General features: G+C 43.4%; 1 protein-coding gene and 1 long non-coding RNA gene across 2 annotated transcripts in view; one reads left to right on the top strand and one right to left on the bottom strand.

Annotated features, from left to right (window-relative positions):
• The window catches only part of LOC134739218 (uncharacterized), an 87,851-nt gene that overhangs the window by 40,233 nt on the left and 32,884 nt on the right, over nucleotides 1-14,734 (bottom strand). The gene's annotated exons all lie outside the window — the stretch shown is intronic.
• The window catches only part of FSTL1 (follistatin like 1), a 61,305-nt gene that overhangs the window by 40,353 nt on the left and 6,218 nt on the right, over nucleotides 1-14,734 (top strand). The window contains exons 7-9 of the mRNA XM_054481998.2: nucleotides 4,346-4,464; nucleotides 5,798-5,910; nucleotides 6,234-6,344. Coding sequence (XP_054337973.1) covers nucleotides 4,346-4,464; nucleotides 5,798-5,910; nucleotides 6,234-6,344 — 343 coding nt within the window. The remainder of the gene's footprint in view (nucleotides 1-4,345; nucleotides 4,465-5,797; nucleotides 5,911-6,233; nucleotides 6,345-14,734) is intronic.

Raw genomic sequence — 14,734 nt, 5'->3', positions numbered from 1 at the left:
ACACACATGTGCTGCTGCCTTCAGGCAGTTAAAACCACAAAGGTCTTGGAGAACCTGTCAGTTAGGGCCAAGCTCTGTCCCCTACTCCCCATGACACCTTATGGGGCTGGCTGTTAATACAAAATTCCCTCTGATTGCACCCAGACCCGGACCACTTCAGTCTCCTTCCTGCCTAGTTTGACATTTCTCTAAGTCATTAACTTGACTGCCCATGGCCTGGAGAGAGTCTTCATACGAGAAGAATCAATGGACTGGCATTTCATGGGTCCAGAGATTGTTCCTGAACTTAGATATTGCTGTTCCCAATCATAATTAGTTGAAGAGACAGAGTGTTCCACTTGGGAGCAGGAGAGATGCTATTTTCACAAAGAGAAATGAAGGAAGTTATAATATTTAGCGATGGCTCTGGTTATCATGGCATGCAGATCTTTCACAGAACTTGAGAGTTAGAAGAAGCAATTAAGGGCATTCTTACAGCTGATTGACAAGAACAGACACACACACAGGTACATCACACTCAGAATATCATACTCAGAAGCACAGAGAAAGACACACTCAAACATGCCAGACACGCACACACACACCACATACAGAGACTCACATGCCACACAAAGACACATCCTACATGCAGACACATTCAGATACCCACATTTCCATGCAAGCACCAAAGCCCTCTTCACTAGGTAGATGCCCCAGCCATCTACTCCCTCACATGCTTCCAGGGCCCAACCCAGCCAGGACTCAGGAGCAACTTCAGACACATGAAGGACTTTTCTTGGCAGCTCTGAGGCCACCTAATGTGGCCAATGCCAGTCTAGTTTGTGGCTTTCTCTTTCTGACACTATAGAACCCACAGATGAAGAAATACTGGGTTGGCTTCAAATGGATATTTGGTCATTTAAGACTTCACTTGTGTTATTTTTACATAGAGATTTCTCTCCTCTCTGGCAGATATTAAATCTCTGGATTCCAAGTTTTTGAGATCATACCCACATGAAAAAGCACAGCCTTTCTTCCTCTGTCCTCTCTCTCAATCACTCCCACATTACAGAGCCCTTAGAGCAAGAATGGTTCCTCTTCTACAGAAAAACACATCATAGTGCTGAGCCAGGAGACTTGGACAGGAACAGAAAGTAATGTAAAGAAAGTGACTGTTCAAAAGCTGAGCGAATGGTAAAGGTACCTGCAGGGCCTGCTGTGAGCAGTGACTTTACCCTGCAATTACAGCATAGGAGGTGTGGAGCCCAGGACACTCCTTCCCAGGGGCCACTTAGGACCTTGTAACCATTTTTTAGTGGCCCTTCGATGGCACTCTGCCTCAGGCATCACTGACACCTGCTATTAGATTTGATTCCCAAGAACCTAGGCCACATTCCCCTCAACACATCTCCATCTCCTCCAGCAGTAACTCACTTTTACAGGCTCCCTTCTGAAAGCTATAAGGCCCTTTGAGAAAGTAGGTCTTCTCTAGGGCATTCTCACAACCAAGCATCTAAGAAAGCTTGATCATGACTGACAGACACAAAATCCCCTCTTCCCAGACACTCTGGCAGTGTCTAACAGGAGAAAACAGGTTTCATTTTCTATTTTTTGATGATTATCAGAGTCTTACGTGCTGCTGTCTTCAAAGGGAGTCTGCCGCCTCCTAGGTCAGCAGCTGCCTGTTGGTGAAAGGTCTGATATCTCAAAGAGACTGTTCTGAACCAATGAATTGCTCCCCAGCCCAGCTGGCATTTCTTACTTCAAAATTGGTCAAAAACCAAATTGAATTAGAATTTGAATAAGGCCAAAATCTGACTTTCACCATAACCAGTGATATAGTCACTGTTTCTTAGGTGAAAGCGTAACAGAATGAAGAAAGGAAGACCCAGGTAGAAAGAGCCTTCCGTGCTCTTGGAATTTGGAATCTAATCCATTCCTAATTTCATCTGGGTATGATCTCAATCCCTGTGGCTCCTGATGGCCGGGGCTGACACTTGAGCCAGCCTTTTTATCTCCTTTACCCTGGCACCACAGCCCACACAGCCCCAGCTGCCGTGCACAAGCAGGTGCCTGTCTCAGCCCATCTCTTCTGAAGAGTCTCCAAACTTACATTGATGAGCCCCAAGCACAGATCTCATGACATACATCTTTTCTGCCTTTCCACAACCCTACAGTTAGATAGAAGAAAAGTTTTGTTATCTCAAATGCTGAAATCTGAAACTTTTTGAGCACCAACATGATGCCATAAGTGGAAAATTTCACACCTGAATTCATGTGATGGGTAACATTCAAAACACAGTCAAAACTTTGTTTCATGCACAAAATGATGTAAACTATTGTATAAAATTACCTTCAGGCTATGTGTGTAAGGTATATAGGAAACAGGAATGAATTTCATGTTTACATTTGGATCCCATCCCCGAGATATCTCATTATACATATTTAAACTTTCCAAAATCTGAAATCTGAAACACTTCTGGTCCCAGGCATTTCAGATAAGGGATACTCAACCTGTATAGAGCTGGGGAAAGAGGCACAGAGAGATACTATGTCTTTGTAACTGACTGGCTGAAGAGAGGCTGAATGAATTAGGTTGGTTCATGGTCCATGATTAGGACCTCACAGGCAGACCCCCCAGGGCATTCCAGGCTATTTCTGGGGCAGGCACCAGAATTCTGTGTTCCTGTGGATTCTATATACAGCTCTGGCCTGGGGAGGCCCAACTGGGCCCTCATGAGTTGAGAAAGCACATGGGCTGGACCTTCCCCCAGCTGCAGGCCTTATTCTAGTGTGTGAAGTGTGTGTACACAGCACTGCCTTTTGAGAGCTGCCTGGACTGTGGTTGCCAGGTTCATGGTGCCCACTTGGGCCATGTGGCACTGGGTCTGTAGCTAGTGCTGGACATTTCCCCTCCCTACACTCATTCCATCATCAGGCCCTGATGACACTGGGGTCTTTGAGGGTTGCTCTCATTTACCCAGCACATGCAACATTTGAACTCAAGAAAGCCCTGTGCTACTAACAATGGCCCCCAGCCAAACTTATTTAATTATTTTCCATTAATTAATCAAGACCTCACAAGGTAAACACTTAGGGAAGTTTCGTCAGGGAAAATTGTATAGTGAATAAAGGACATCAGAGACCTGTTCCTAGGAATTAGGACAAGAATGATAAGTACGTACTAAGCAAAGGCCTAATAGTTGTTTCATGCACACCTTCATTATACAACATTAGAGTGGAACACCTGTGACACATGGCCGGCAGGAAAGGAGAGTTGTTAGCTGCATCTTCCCCTTCTATCTAGAAATTTGGATAGATGTTTCTTCCAGAATCCCTTGCACCATCTGGGGAGCCATCTTGAAAGTAACATGGGGAAGCTGATCCTTTTCCAGGGCAGCAGCATGAGGGAGCCTAGGGAAAGGATTTGGGAGGAAGGGGGGAGATGCTATTGGCATTTGTTAGTAGGAGAGCAGCAGTGTGCAACTTGGAATTTGATCAGTCTTGATTTCGACACCCTCCTCCTGCAGCTAGTGCCTGGGTGTCTTGAATGGTCCCAGATGGCTGAGGTCTCAGTTTAGCATCTTGTCATAGAGAACAGTGTGTGAGCTTACTGCACTCCTCACTTTGTGCTTGTGGGATGCCAGCTGGGTCATGAGGACAGCCTGAGCTGGGTGATCTGAGGACCTGTGCACACATCTGCAGTGTGGCCCACAGGGCAGAGGAGCTGGAACTTTGCATGATGACCCCTGTCTGTAGCTTATTGCTTTGAGGCCTTTGCCTGAGTTCTCACTGATGTGATCAGTTATGGGCACCAAAGTGAAAGTTAAGCACTGAGAACAGGACAAGGAGGCTGGAATCAGGCAACAAGATTTGGAATCCTATAATTCCAAAGTGAGCTTAGAGGGTTATCTGCATTGCTGCTGTTCCTGAGCAGCTCATTAGAAACATATTCTGGGACCTGCTACAGAGATTCTGATTCACAGCGTGCAACTTTAAACTCTTGTTACATGTTCATCAGGGTTTGAGAACGTGATGTGGAGGTTGGTCTGAACCCAAAGGTATAGTCAAAAGTGTCTACAGGGCAGTGTCAGAGATGGGGCCACACAGCATGCTTAGGGACCCCAGAGGCCTCGGTTCAGGTTGCCTCCTCCACCCAGGCACTTTTCCTCTCTCATCGTGGGCACAGGTACCTTCTCTGCATGTCCCAGGGATTAGAGCATTTGTTGCCATGGCCCTCTGAGGTCAGGGCAGGTTGGAATGTATCAAGAACAAGATGAATCAGAGGCAGGTCAGCTGAGTGGAGTAATGATTGAACAGGAGTTCTGCAAAACATTCCTGAACGATCTTGTCGTGCCCTGTCTAGAACTTTGATAATGGTGACTCTCGCCTGGACTCCAGTGAATTCCTGAAGTTTGTGGAACAGAATGAAACTGCCATCAATATTACCACGTATCCAGACCAGGAGAACAACAAGTTGCTTAGGTGAGAGGAACCAAAGGGTCAGAGAATGATCCACAAGGGAAGACTGCCTGGGAGAGGGACTTAAACCCTTTCCCACCTACAAAAGAGCCACCAGTGAGAGAATGTCATGTAAAAAGCAAAATGGGAATTCTGTCCTGTTCTATTCTATGAAAGTATGAATTAATATATTGAGTACCACTGATATCTAATCAAATAGTTATTGTTTTTGGTCTGAACTTGCAAGGAATAGAAGAATATAATTTTAAAATAAATTGCCAAGGGCACGTCAGAGCAAGTTGTTTCTGAATGCTGTGGGTGATGTTTTACTGATTAATTTTCTGAAGGAATTACATTAATGTATTATTTAACTGTAGGTCTAAAATAGCTTTGTTCTGATTTTTAGATAATTAGTGCTATTTCATGTCGATTGCCCTAACTGTTACAGATATATGCCCGTCTACTTTTATGGCATTATTCCAGAATCAATATTAATAAAAACTAATCGCTAAGAAACTTGATGTGGTTTCAGCACATCGGTAAAAATTAAAAATAGGAAAAGCATCTCTTTTTTTCAAAAGAAGTGCCTGGCACAGTTTCTAGAAGGATCCTTCTTTAATAATAGTCTGTGATCTTAAAGTATAGGTTCTGTAAATCCTTCATATTTAGATAATCTGAAATTATATAATGTTTTATAATTTCAACATTTGAGCCTCATGATATCCCAGTGAAGGAGGGCTTCTTGACCTCCTTTTACGGATGGGAAGACAGGCTCAGAAAAGTTGAATAACTAGCTCAAGTCCATTTGAGTAGTAAGTGATTGAGCCAGGGCTCAAATACAGCCCAAGAAAGAAGTGATAGAGCTGAGTTCTAAAAGCTTTTCTGAAAATCTCTTTCTAGAAGGATGATACTGGTGATTCTTGCTTGAACTTTGTATTCTTTCAAATCCTATATTCCTTTCATGTCATCTGTTATATCTCTTCTCTTTTGATTTTCCTAGTTTGGTTGACTTGACGTGTATATACCATGGGGAAGGGCAATTGCTAGTGGAAGGTGTGCAGGCAGTGAAAACATTAGACAAAACCATTCACGAAACTTTAGTCATCTTAACCGGGGGAACATTTGGACAGCCTGAGTGATCTGACATTCAGTATAACAAACTAAAGGTTAGATGCCTGCATTGGTCAGGATGGATAATAGTTGTGTTGGGTCAGTGTAGAGAGAGGCTGTTTCAGTTAGCAGTCATCTTCTTGGCCTCCTGTAGAGGCCCTAGGTGTATGTGGTCCTGATGCTTACTTCCTTTCTTCTGAGCGAAGCTGAGGTCTTGCTAACACATTTCTCCTGTGTTTTGTTTCAGGGGACTCTGTGTTGATGCTCTCATTGAACTGTCTGATGAAAATGCTGATTGGAAACTCAGCTTCCAAGAGTTTCTCAAGTGCCTCAACCCATCTTTCAACCCTCCTGAGAAGAGTATGCCTAACCTAAGAAATAGAGAGCTGTAGTGAATGGAGGCATTTTGTAGGAGCCAAGATAGAGAGGATTGGTGGAACTCTCCAGAGCTAGCTGAGAAAATCCCCTTCCATGATTCTAAACTGGGCCCCAGCCCATTATCTCCATGGTGAAGTTAGGGCCCCACATTCTTTAGGTTGATGGTGGTGTTTGCTCAGATATAGTGCTTCTGAGGGACAGGCAGGTCTTGTCTGGGAAAAAAGGGTAAGGTGCACAGACTATAGCAAAGATGCCCTGTTCCACCCTCACAACTAAACTGTTGCCCCGTATTTCTGGCCCAACAGAGTGTGCCCTGGAGGATGAAACGTATGCAGATGGAGCTGAGACTGAGGTGGACTGTAACCGCTGTGTCTGTGCTTGTGGAAACTGGGTCTGTACAGCCATGACCTGTGACGGTGAGCTGTGCTTCAAGCAGAAAGAAAAAAACAGCAAGGAGAGAGCTTCATGAAATCAGCATGAGAGAAGTTGGGGTGGGGATGATGGAGAAGAGGGCGGTGGCTGGGAGCAAGGAACCCAGGGAGCAACTGGCAGACCCACACCTGTAAGGTTGGAGCCCCAAGTGGGAAGCTTTGAGGTCAGAGCATTTATTCCATAGGCATTCAGTTTGAAAATCACTCCAGAGGCTTGGAATAAGAGAAGACCAAGACCCCAGGCAAAAGTAAATGATAATGGAATAGTAATATTATGGAAATAGTAATAGTGGAAGAGGGAGGAGCCAAGATGGCCGAATAGGAACAGCTCCGGTCTACAGCTCCCAGCGCGAGCAACGCAGAAGACGGGTGATTTCTGCATTTCCATCTGAGGTACCGTGTTCATCTCACTAGGGAGTGCCAGACAGTGGGCGCAGGTCAGTGGGTGAGTGCACCGTGCGCCAGCCGAAGCAGGGGCGAGGCATTGCCTCACTCGGGAAGCGCAAGGGGTCAGGGAGTTCCCTTTCCAGGGGTGACAGACGGCACCTGGAAAGTCGGGCCACTCCCACCCGAATACTATGTTTTTCCGACGGGCTTAGGAAACGGTGCCCCAGGAGAGTATAGCCCGCACCTGGCTCAGAGGGTCCTACGCCCACGGAGTCTCGCTGATTGCTAGCACAGCAGTCAGAGACCAAACAGCAAGTCGGCAGCGAGGCTGGGGGAGGGGCGCCCGCCATTGCCCAGGCTTGCTTAGGTAAACAAAGCAGCCTGGAAGCTTGAACTGGGTGGAGCCCACCACAGCTCAAGGAGGCCTGCCTGCCTCTGTAGGCTCCACCTCTGGGGGCAGGGCACAGACAAACAAAAAGACAGCAGTAACCTCTGCAGACTTAAATGTCCCTGTCTGACAGCTTTGAGGAGAGCAGTGGTTCTCCCAGCATGCAGCTGGAGATCTGAGAACGGGCTGACTGCCTCCTCAAGTGGGTCCCTGACCCCTGACCCCCGAGCAGCCTAACTGGGAGGCACCCCCCAGCAGGGGCAGACTGACACCTCACACGGCTGGCCAGGTACTCCAACAGACCTGCAGCTGAGGGTCCTGTCTGTTAGAAGGAAAACTAGCAGAAAGGACATCCACACCAAAAACCCATCTGTACATCACCATCATCAAAGACCAAAAGTAGATAAAACCACAAAGATGGGGAAAAAACAGAGCAGAAAAACTGGAAACTCTAAAATGCAGAGCACCTCTCCTCCTCCAAAGGAACGCAGTTCCTCACCAGCAACGGAACAAAGCTGGACGGAGAATGACTTTGACGAGCTGAGAGAAGAAGGCTTCAGACGATCAAATTACTCCGAGCTACGGGAGGATATTCAAACCAAAGGCAAAGAAGTTGAAAACTTTGAAAAAAATTTAGAAGAATGTATAACTAGAATAACCAATACAGAGAAGTGCTTAAAGGAGCTGATGGAGCTGAAAACCAAGGCTCGAGAACTACGTGAAGAATGCAGAAGCCTCAGGAGCCGATGCGATCAAATGGAAGAAAGGGTATCAGCCCTGGAAGATGAAATGAATGAAATGAAGCGAGAAGGGAAGTTTAAAGAAAAAAGAATAAAAAGAAATGAGCAAAGCCTCCAAGAAATGTGGGACTATGTGAAAAGACCAAATCTACGTCTGATTGGTGTACCTGAAAGTGACGGGGAGAATGGAAACAAGTTGGAAAACATTCTGCAGGATATTATCCAGGAGAACTTCCCCAATCTAGCAAGGCAGGCCAACATTCAGATTCAGGAAATACAGAGAACGCCACAGAGATACTCCTCGAGAAGAGCAACTCCAAGACACATAATTGTCAGATTCACCAAAGTTGAAATGAAGGAAAAAATGTTAAGGGCAGCCAGAGAGAAAGGTCGGGTTACCATCAAAGGGAAGCCCATCAGACTAACAGCGGATCTCTCGGCAGAAACCCTACAAGCCAGAAGAGAGTGGGGGCCAATATTCAACATTCTTAAAGAAAAGAATTTTCAACCCAGAATTTCATATCCTGCCAAACTAAGCTTCATAAGTGAAGGAGAAATAAAATACTTTACAGAGAAGCAAATGCTAAGAGATTTTGTCACCCCCAGGCCTGCCCTAAAAGAGCTCCTGAAGGAAGCGCTAAACATGGAAAGGCACAACCGGTACCAGCCACTGCAAAATCATACCGAATTGTAAAGACCATCGAGACTAGGAAGGGACTGCATCAACTAACGAGCAAAATAACCAGCTAACGTCATAATGACAGGATCAGATTCACACATAACAATATTAACTTTAAATGTAAATGGACTAAATGCTCCAATGAAAAGACACAGACTGGCAAATTGGATAAAGACTCAAGACCCATCAGTGTGCTGTATTCAGGAAACCCATCTCACGTGCAGAGACACACATAGGCTCAAAATAAAAGGATGGAGGAAGATCTACCAAGCAAATGGAAAACAAAAAAAGGCAGGGGTTGCAATCCTAGTCTCTGATAAAACAGACTTTAAACCAACAAAGATCAAAAGAGACAAAGAAGGCCATTACATAATGGTAAAGGGATTAATTCAACAAGAAGAGCTAACTATCCTAAATATATATGCACCCAATACAGGAGCACCCAGATTCATAAAGCAAGTCCTGAGTGACCTACAAAGAGACTTAGACTCCCAAACATTAATAATGGGAGACTTTAACACCCCACTGTCAACATTAGACAGATCAACGAGACAGAAAATCAACAAGGATACCCAGGAATTGAACTCAGCTCTGCACCAAGCAGACCTAATAGACATCTACAGAACTCTCCACCCCAAATCAACAGAATATACATTTTTTTCAGCACCACACCACACCTATTCCAAAATTGACCATATACTTGGAAGTAAAGCTCTCCTCAATAAATGTAAAAGAACAGAAATTATAACAAACTATCTCTCAGATCACAGTGCAATCAAGCTAGAACTCAGGATTAAGAATCTCACTCAAAACCGCTCAACTACGTGGAAACTGAACAACCTGCTCCTGAATGACTACTGGGTACATAACGAAATGAAGGCAGAAATAAAGATGTTCTTTGAAACCAACGAGAACCAAGACACAACATACCAGAATCTCTGGGATGCATTCAAAGCAGTGTGTAGAGGGAAATTTATAGCACTAAATGCCCACAAGAGAAAGCAGGAAAGATCCAAAATTGACACCCTAACATCACAATTAAAAGAACTAGAAAAGCAAGAGCAAACACATTCAAAAGCTAGCAGAAGGCAAGAAATAACTAAAATCAGAGCAGAACTGAAGGAAATAGAGACACAAAAAACCCTTCAAAAAATAAATGAATCCAGGAGCTGGTTTTTTGAGAGGATCAACAAAATTGATAGACCACTAGCAAGATTAATAAAGAAAAAAAGAGAGAAGAATCAAATAGATGCAATAAAAAATGATAAAGGGGATATCACCACTGATCCCACAGAAATACAAACTACCATCAGAGAATATTACAAACACCTCTACGCAAATAAACTAGAAAATCTAGAAGAAATGGATAAATTCCTCAACACATACACCCTCCCAAGACTAAACCAGGAAGAAATTGAATCTCTGAATAGACCAATAACAGGAGCTGAAATTGTGGCAATAATCAATAGCTTACCAACCAAAAAAAGTCCAGGACCAGATGGGTTCACAGCCGAATTCTACCAGAGGTACAAGGAGGAGCTGGTACCATTCCTTCTGAAACTATTCCAATCAATAGAAAAAGAGGGAATCCTCCCTAACTCATTTTATGAGGCCAGCATCATCCTGATACCAAAGCCTGGCAGAGACACAACAAAAAAAGAATTTTAGACCAATATCCTTGATGAACATTGATGCAAAAATCCTCAATAAAATACTGGCAAACAGAATCCAGCAGCACATCAAAAAGCTTATCCACCATGATCAAGTGGGCTTCATCCCTGGGATGCAAGGCTGGTTCAATATACGCAAATCAATAAATGTAATCCAGCATATAAACAGAACCAAAGTCAAAAACCACATGATTATCTCAATAGATGCAGAAAAGGCCTTTGACAAAATTCAACAACCCTTCATGCTAAAAACTCTCAATAAATTAGGTATTGATGGGACGTATCTCAAAATAATAAGAGCTATCTGTGACAAACCCACAGCCAATATCATACTGAATGGGCAAAAACTGGAAGCATTCCCTTTGAAAACTGGCACAAGACAGGGATGCCCTCTCTCACCACTTCTATTCAACATAGTGTTGGAAGTTCTGGCCAGGGCAATTAGGCAAGAGAAGGAAATCAAGGGTATTCAATTAGGAAAAGAGGAAGTCAAATTGTCCCTGTTTGCAGATGACATGATAGTATATCTAGAAAACCCCATTGTCTCAGCCCAAAATCTCCTTAAGCTGATAAGCAACTTCAGCAAAGTCTCAGGATACAAAATCAATGTACAAAAATCACAAGCATTCTTATACATCAATAACAGACAAACAGAGAGCCAAATCATGAGTGAACTCCCATTCACAATTGCTTCAAAGAGAATAAAATACCTAGGAATCCAACTTACAAGGGATGTGAAGGACCTCTTCAAGGAGAACTACAAACCACTGCTCAAGGAAATAAAAGAGGATACAAACAAATGGAAGAACATTCCATGCTCATGGGTAGGAAGAATCAATATCATGAAAATGGCCATCCTTCCCAAGGTAATTTACAGATTCAATGCCATCCCCATCAAGTTACCAATGACTTTCTTCACAGAATTGGAAAAAACTACTTTAAAGTTCATATGGAACCAAAAAAGAGCCCGCATCGCCAAGTCAATCCTAAGCCAAAAGAACAAAGCTGGAGGCATCACGCTACCTGACTTCAAACTATACTACAAGGCTACAGTAAGCAAAACAGCATGGTACTGGTACCAAAACAGAGATATAGATCAATGGAACAGAACAGAGCCCTCAGAAATAACGCCACATATCTACAACTATCTGATCTTTGACAAACCTGACAAAAACAAGCAATGGGGAAAGGATTCCCTATTTAATAAATGGTGCTGGGAAAACTGGCTAGCCATATGTAGAAAGCTGAAACTGGATCCCTTCCTTACACCTTATACAAAAATTAATTCAAGATGGATTAAAGACTTAAATGTTAGACCTAAAACCATAAAAACCCTAGAAGAAAACCTAGGCAATACCATTCAGGACATAGGCATGGGCAAGGACTTCATGTCTAAAACTCCAAAAGCAAGGGCAACAAAAGCCAAAATTGACAAATGGGATCTAATTAAACTAAAGAGCTTCTGCACAGCAAAGGAAACTACCATCAGAGTGAACAGGCAACCTACAAAATGGGAGAAAATTTTCGCAACCTACTCATCTGACAAAGGGCTAGTATCAAGAATCTACAATGAACTCCAACAAATTTACAAGAAAAAAACAAACAACCCCATCAAAAAGTGGGCAAAGGACATGAACAGACACTTCTCAAAAGAAGACATTTATGCAGCCAAAAAACACATGAAAAAATGCTCACCATCACTGGCCATCAGAGAAATGCAAATCAAAACCACAATGAGATACCATCTCACACCAGTTAGAATGGCAATCATTAAAAAGTCAGGAAACAACAGGTGCTGGAGAGGATGTGGAGAAATAGGAACACTTTTACACTGTTGGTGGGACTGTAAACTAGTTCAACCCTTGTGGAAGTCAGTGTGGCGATTCCTCAGGGATCTAGAACTAGAAATTCCATTTGACCCAGCCATCCCATTACTGGGTATATACCCAAAGGACTATAAATCATGCTGCTATAAAGACACATGCACACGTATGTTTATTGCGGCATTATTCACAATAGCAAAGACTTGGAACCAACCCAAATGTCCAACAATGATAGACTGGATTAAGAAAATGTGGCACATATACACCATGGAATACTATGCAGCCATAAAAAATGATGAGTTCACGTCATTTGTAGGGACATGGATGAAATTGGAAATCATCATTCTCAGTAAACTATCGCAAGAACAAAAAACCAAACACCGCATATTCTCACTCATAGGTGGGAATTGAACAATGAGAACACATGGACACAGGAAGGGGAACATCACACTTCGGGGACTGTTGTGGGGTGGGGGGAGGGGGGAGGGATAGCATTGGGAGATATACCTAATGCTAGATGACGAGTTGGTGGGTGCAGCGCACCAGCATGGCACATGTATACATATGTAACTTACCTGCACGTTGCGCACATGTACCATAGAGCCTAAAGTATAATAATAATAATAATAATAATAAATAAAAATAAAAATAAAAAAATAAATTAAAAAAAAAAAAGTAATTATTTAATAACTAAAATATTAAAATAATAATAATAATTATTATTATTTAATAATAATCAAAAATAATAATTATTATTATTTAATAATAATCAAAAATAATAATGGAATAGTAACAGTGAAAGCAAATACTCAGCAAAAACCATGTGCCAGGCGCTCTTCTAAGCACTTTACATATTAACCCATTGATCCTTATAACACCTTAGGAAATAGTAAAAGACTAGTGATTGTTAGACAAAATGACTTCTCCTTGCCATACCCAGCAGAAAAAGAAAAAAATGTTTGTAGACCCTCTTTCAACTAACAGAGATGGGTAATCTTTTTTAAAAAGAGAAAGTTGAGCTAGTTGAGATGTGTGCAGGGTGGTCTGGGGAGACAGAGAAATCTGAGAGTTTGTGGGGCAGTGTGAGACTACAGGGTATGTTGGAACCATTGGAGTCCCTTCTGGGTCCTGGGCTACAGTGATGCCAAAGAGCAAGAGGGACTCTTAAAGCCGAGCCCTAGCAAAGAACCAGGGACATTCAGAGTGGAGGCAAGACAGAGAAGGGTGTTGAAGCCAGGTCTGCAACGGAGAGTTGCCTTAAGGTCAGTTGGAACCAGGCCCAAAAGTTTCACCAGCTAGGGTGAACCTAAAGTTATATCAGCCAGAGGCAGTGGCTTTTGCCTATAATCCCAACACTTTGTGAGGCCAAAGTGGGAAGCCCAGGAGTTCAAGACCAGCCTTGCCAACATAGCGAGACCATGTCTCTACAAAAATGTGAAAATTAGCCAGGTGTGATGGCACGTGCCTGTAGTCCCAGCTACTTGGGAGGCTGAAGTGGGAGGATCACCTGAGCCTGGGAGGTTGAGGCTGCCGTGAGCCATAGTCATGCCACTGCATTCTAGCCTGGACAACAGAGCAAGACCTTGTCTTAAAAAAAAAAAAAAAAAGTTTATTTTAAGAAGTTAACTGTGTCAAGGAAGAGCTGGCTGGAACCTAGGATCATGTTCAGGAAGATCAGGTTAAATGGTAACTAGGAGACAGAGGTCAGAAACCCAGGATGAGGCTCTTCTAGACAAGGATCCTAGAGAACACCAACACTATAAATGGCCTGGTACTATCTAAGGTATCACTGGTCTACTGCTGCCCAGGACCAAGTCTGTTTTCAGTGTGAAAAGACAGCAAACCAATGTAACTACAGGGACAGGTGAAGGAACAGGAAGAGGCTGTTTAGAGACTAGAAATTCCTACAAGTTCCTAGAAGTTAAGACCAAGCCAGGGTCTCCAGACCAAACACAGAGTTGCTACTGAAACCAACAAAACACATCTCAAAACAGTCAGTGGCCTAGCCTGCCTCAGCCATGAAGCATCCTATACTTGTCTTCCCTAAACTCCCTTCAGTACCTCTCCGCTTCTAACTGCTGCTGTTCTGGCTTTGTAAAGGTAGCTCTCCATTTCTAAGGTGCAGGCAGTTGGTATGCAGTTGGCTTATAGAATAAGCATGGTCATTTGGATAATAATCTCTATCACATGCATCAGACAAAATTCAAATGATCAGCCTCATGGGATGTTGCCCATTTCCACAGCCACTCAGCTATGGGCTGCTCATCCTCCCTGGATGACCAAGTCCAGAACTCTATGTGGGTATAACATGGAGCAATCCATGTTAGATGGTGGTGCCCCAGGGGCCTGAGCACGTATGGATGTGTAGGCCATGGATCTAAGAAGAGTTTGTGGAGCCAGCATTCCAGGGCATTTTCAGGTTAGTACCTGAGAGTTAGCAGTCTGATCTTAGATCACAAATCAAAATGAGACAAGCAAGAAGGGGCATCAAAATTTGAAGCCAGGAGGAGGCAGAGCCAAGGGAAACTGCTGTGAAGGGAAGGTTGATAGCAATGTTTGGAAGATATGTCCTAGCAGTGTTTCCTAATGGTCAGCATTCTAGTTGATAAGCCTAGAGATTTCATCCTAAACCTAGTGAATCAGAATTTGCAAAGAGCAGCTTGGGAACCTGTGTAGTTTTTGTTTTTG

Source organism: Pongo pygmaeus, chromosome 2 (assembly GCF_028885625.2).
Source record: "Pongo pygmaeus isolate AG05252 chromosome 2, NHGRI_mPonPyg2-v2.0_pri, whole genome shotgun sequence".
NCBI lineage: Eukaryota > Metazoa > Chordata > Mammalia > Primates > Hominidae > Pongo > Pongo pygmaeus.
This window is presented reverse-complemented; position numbering and strand designations above follow the sequence as displayed.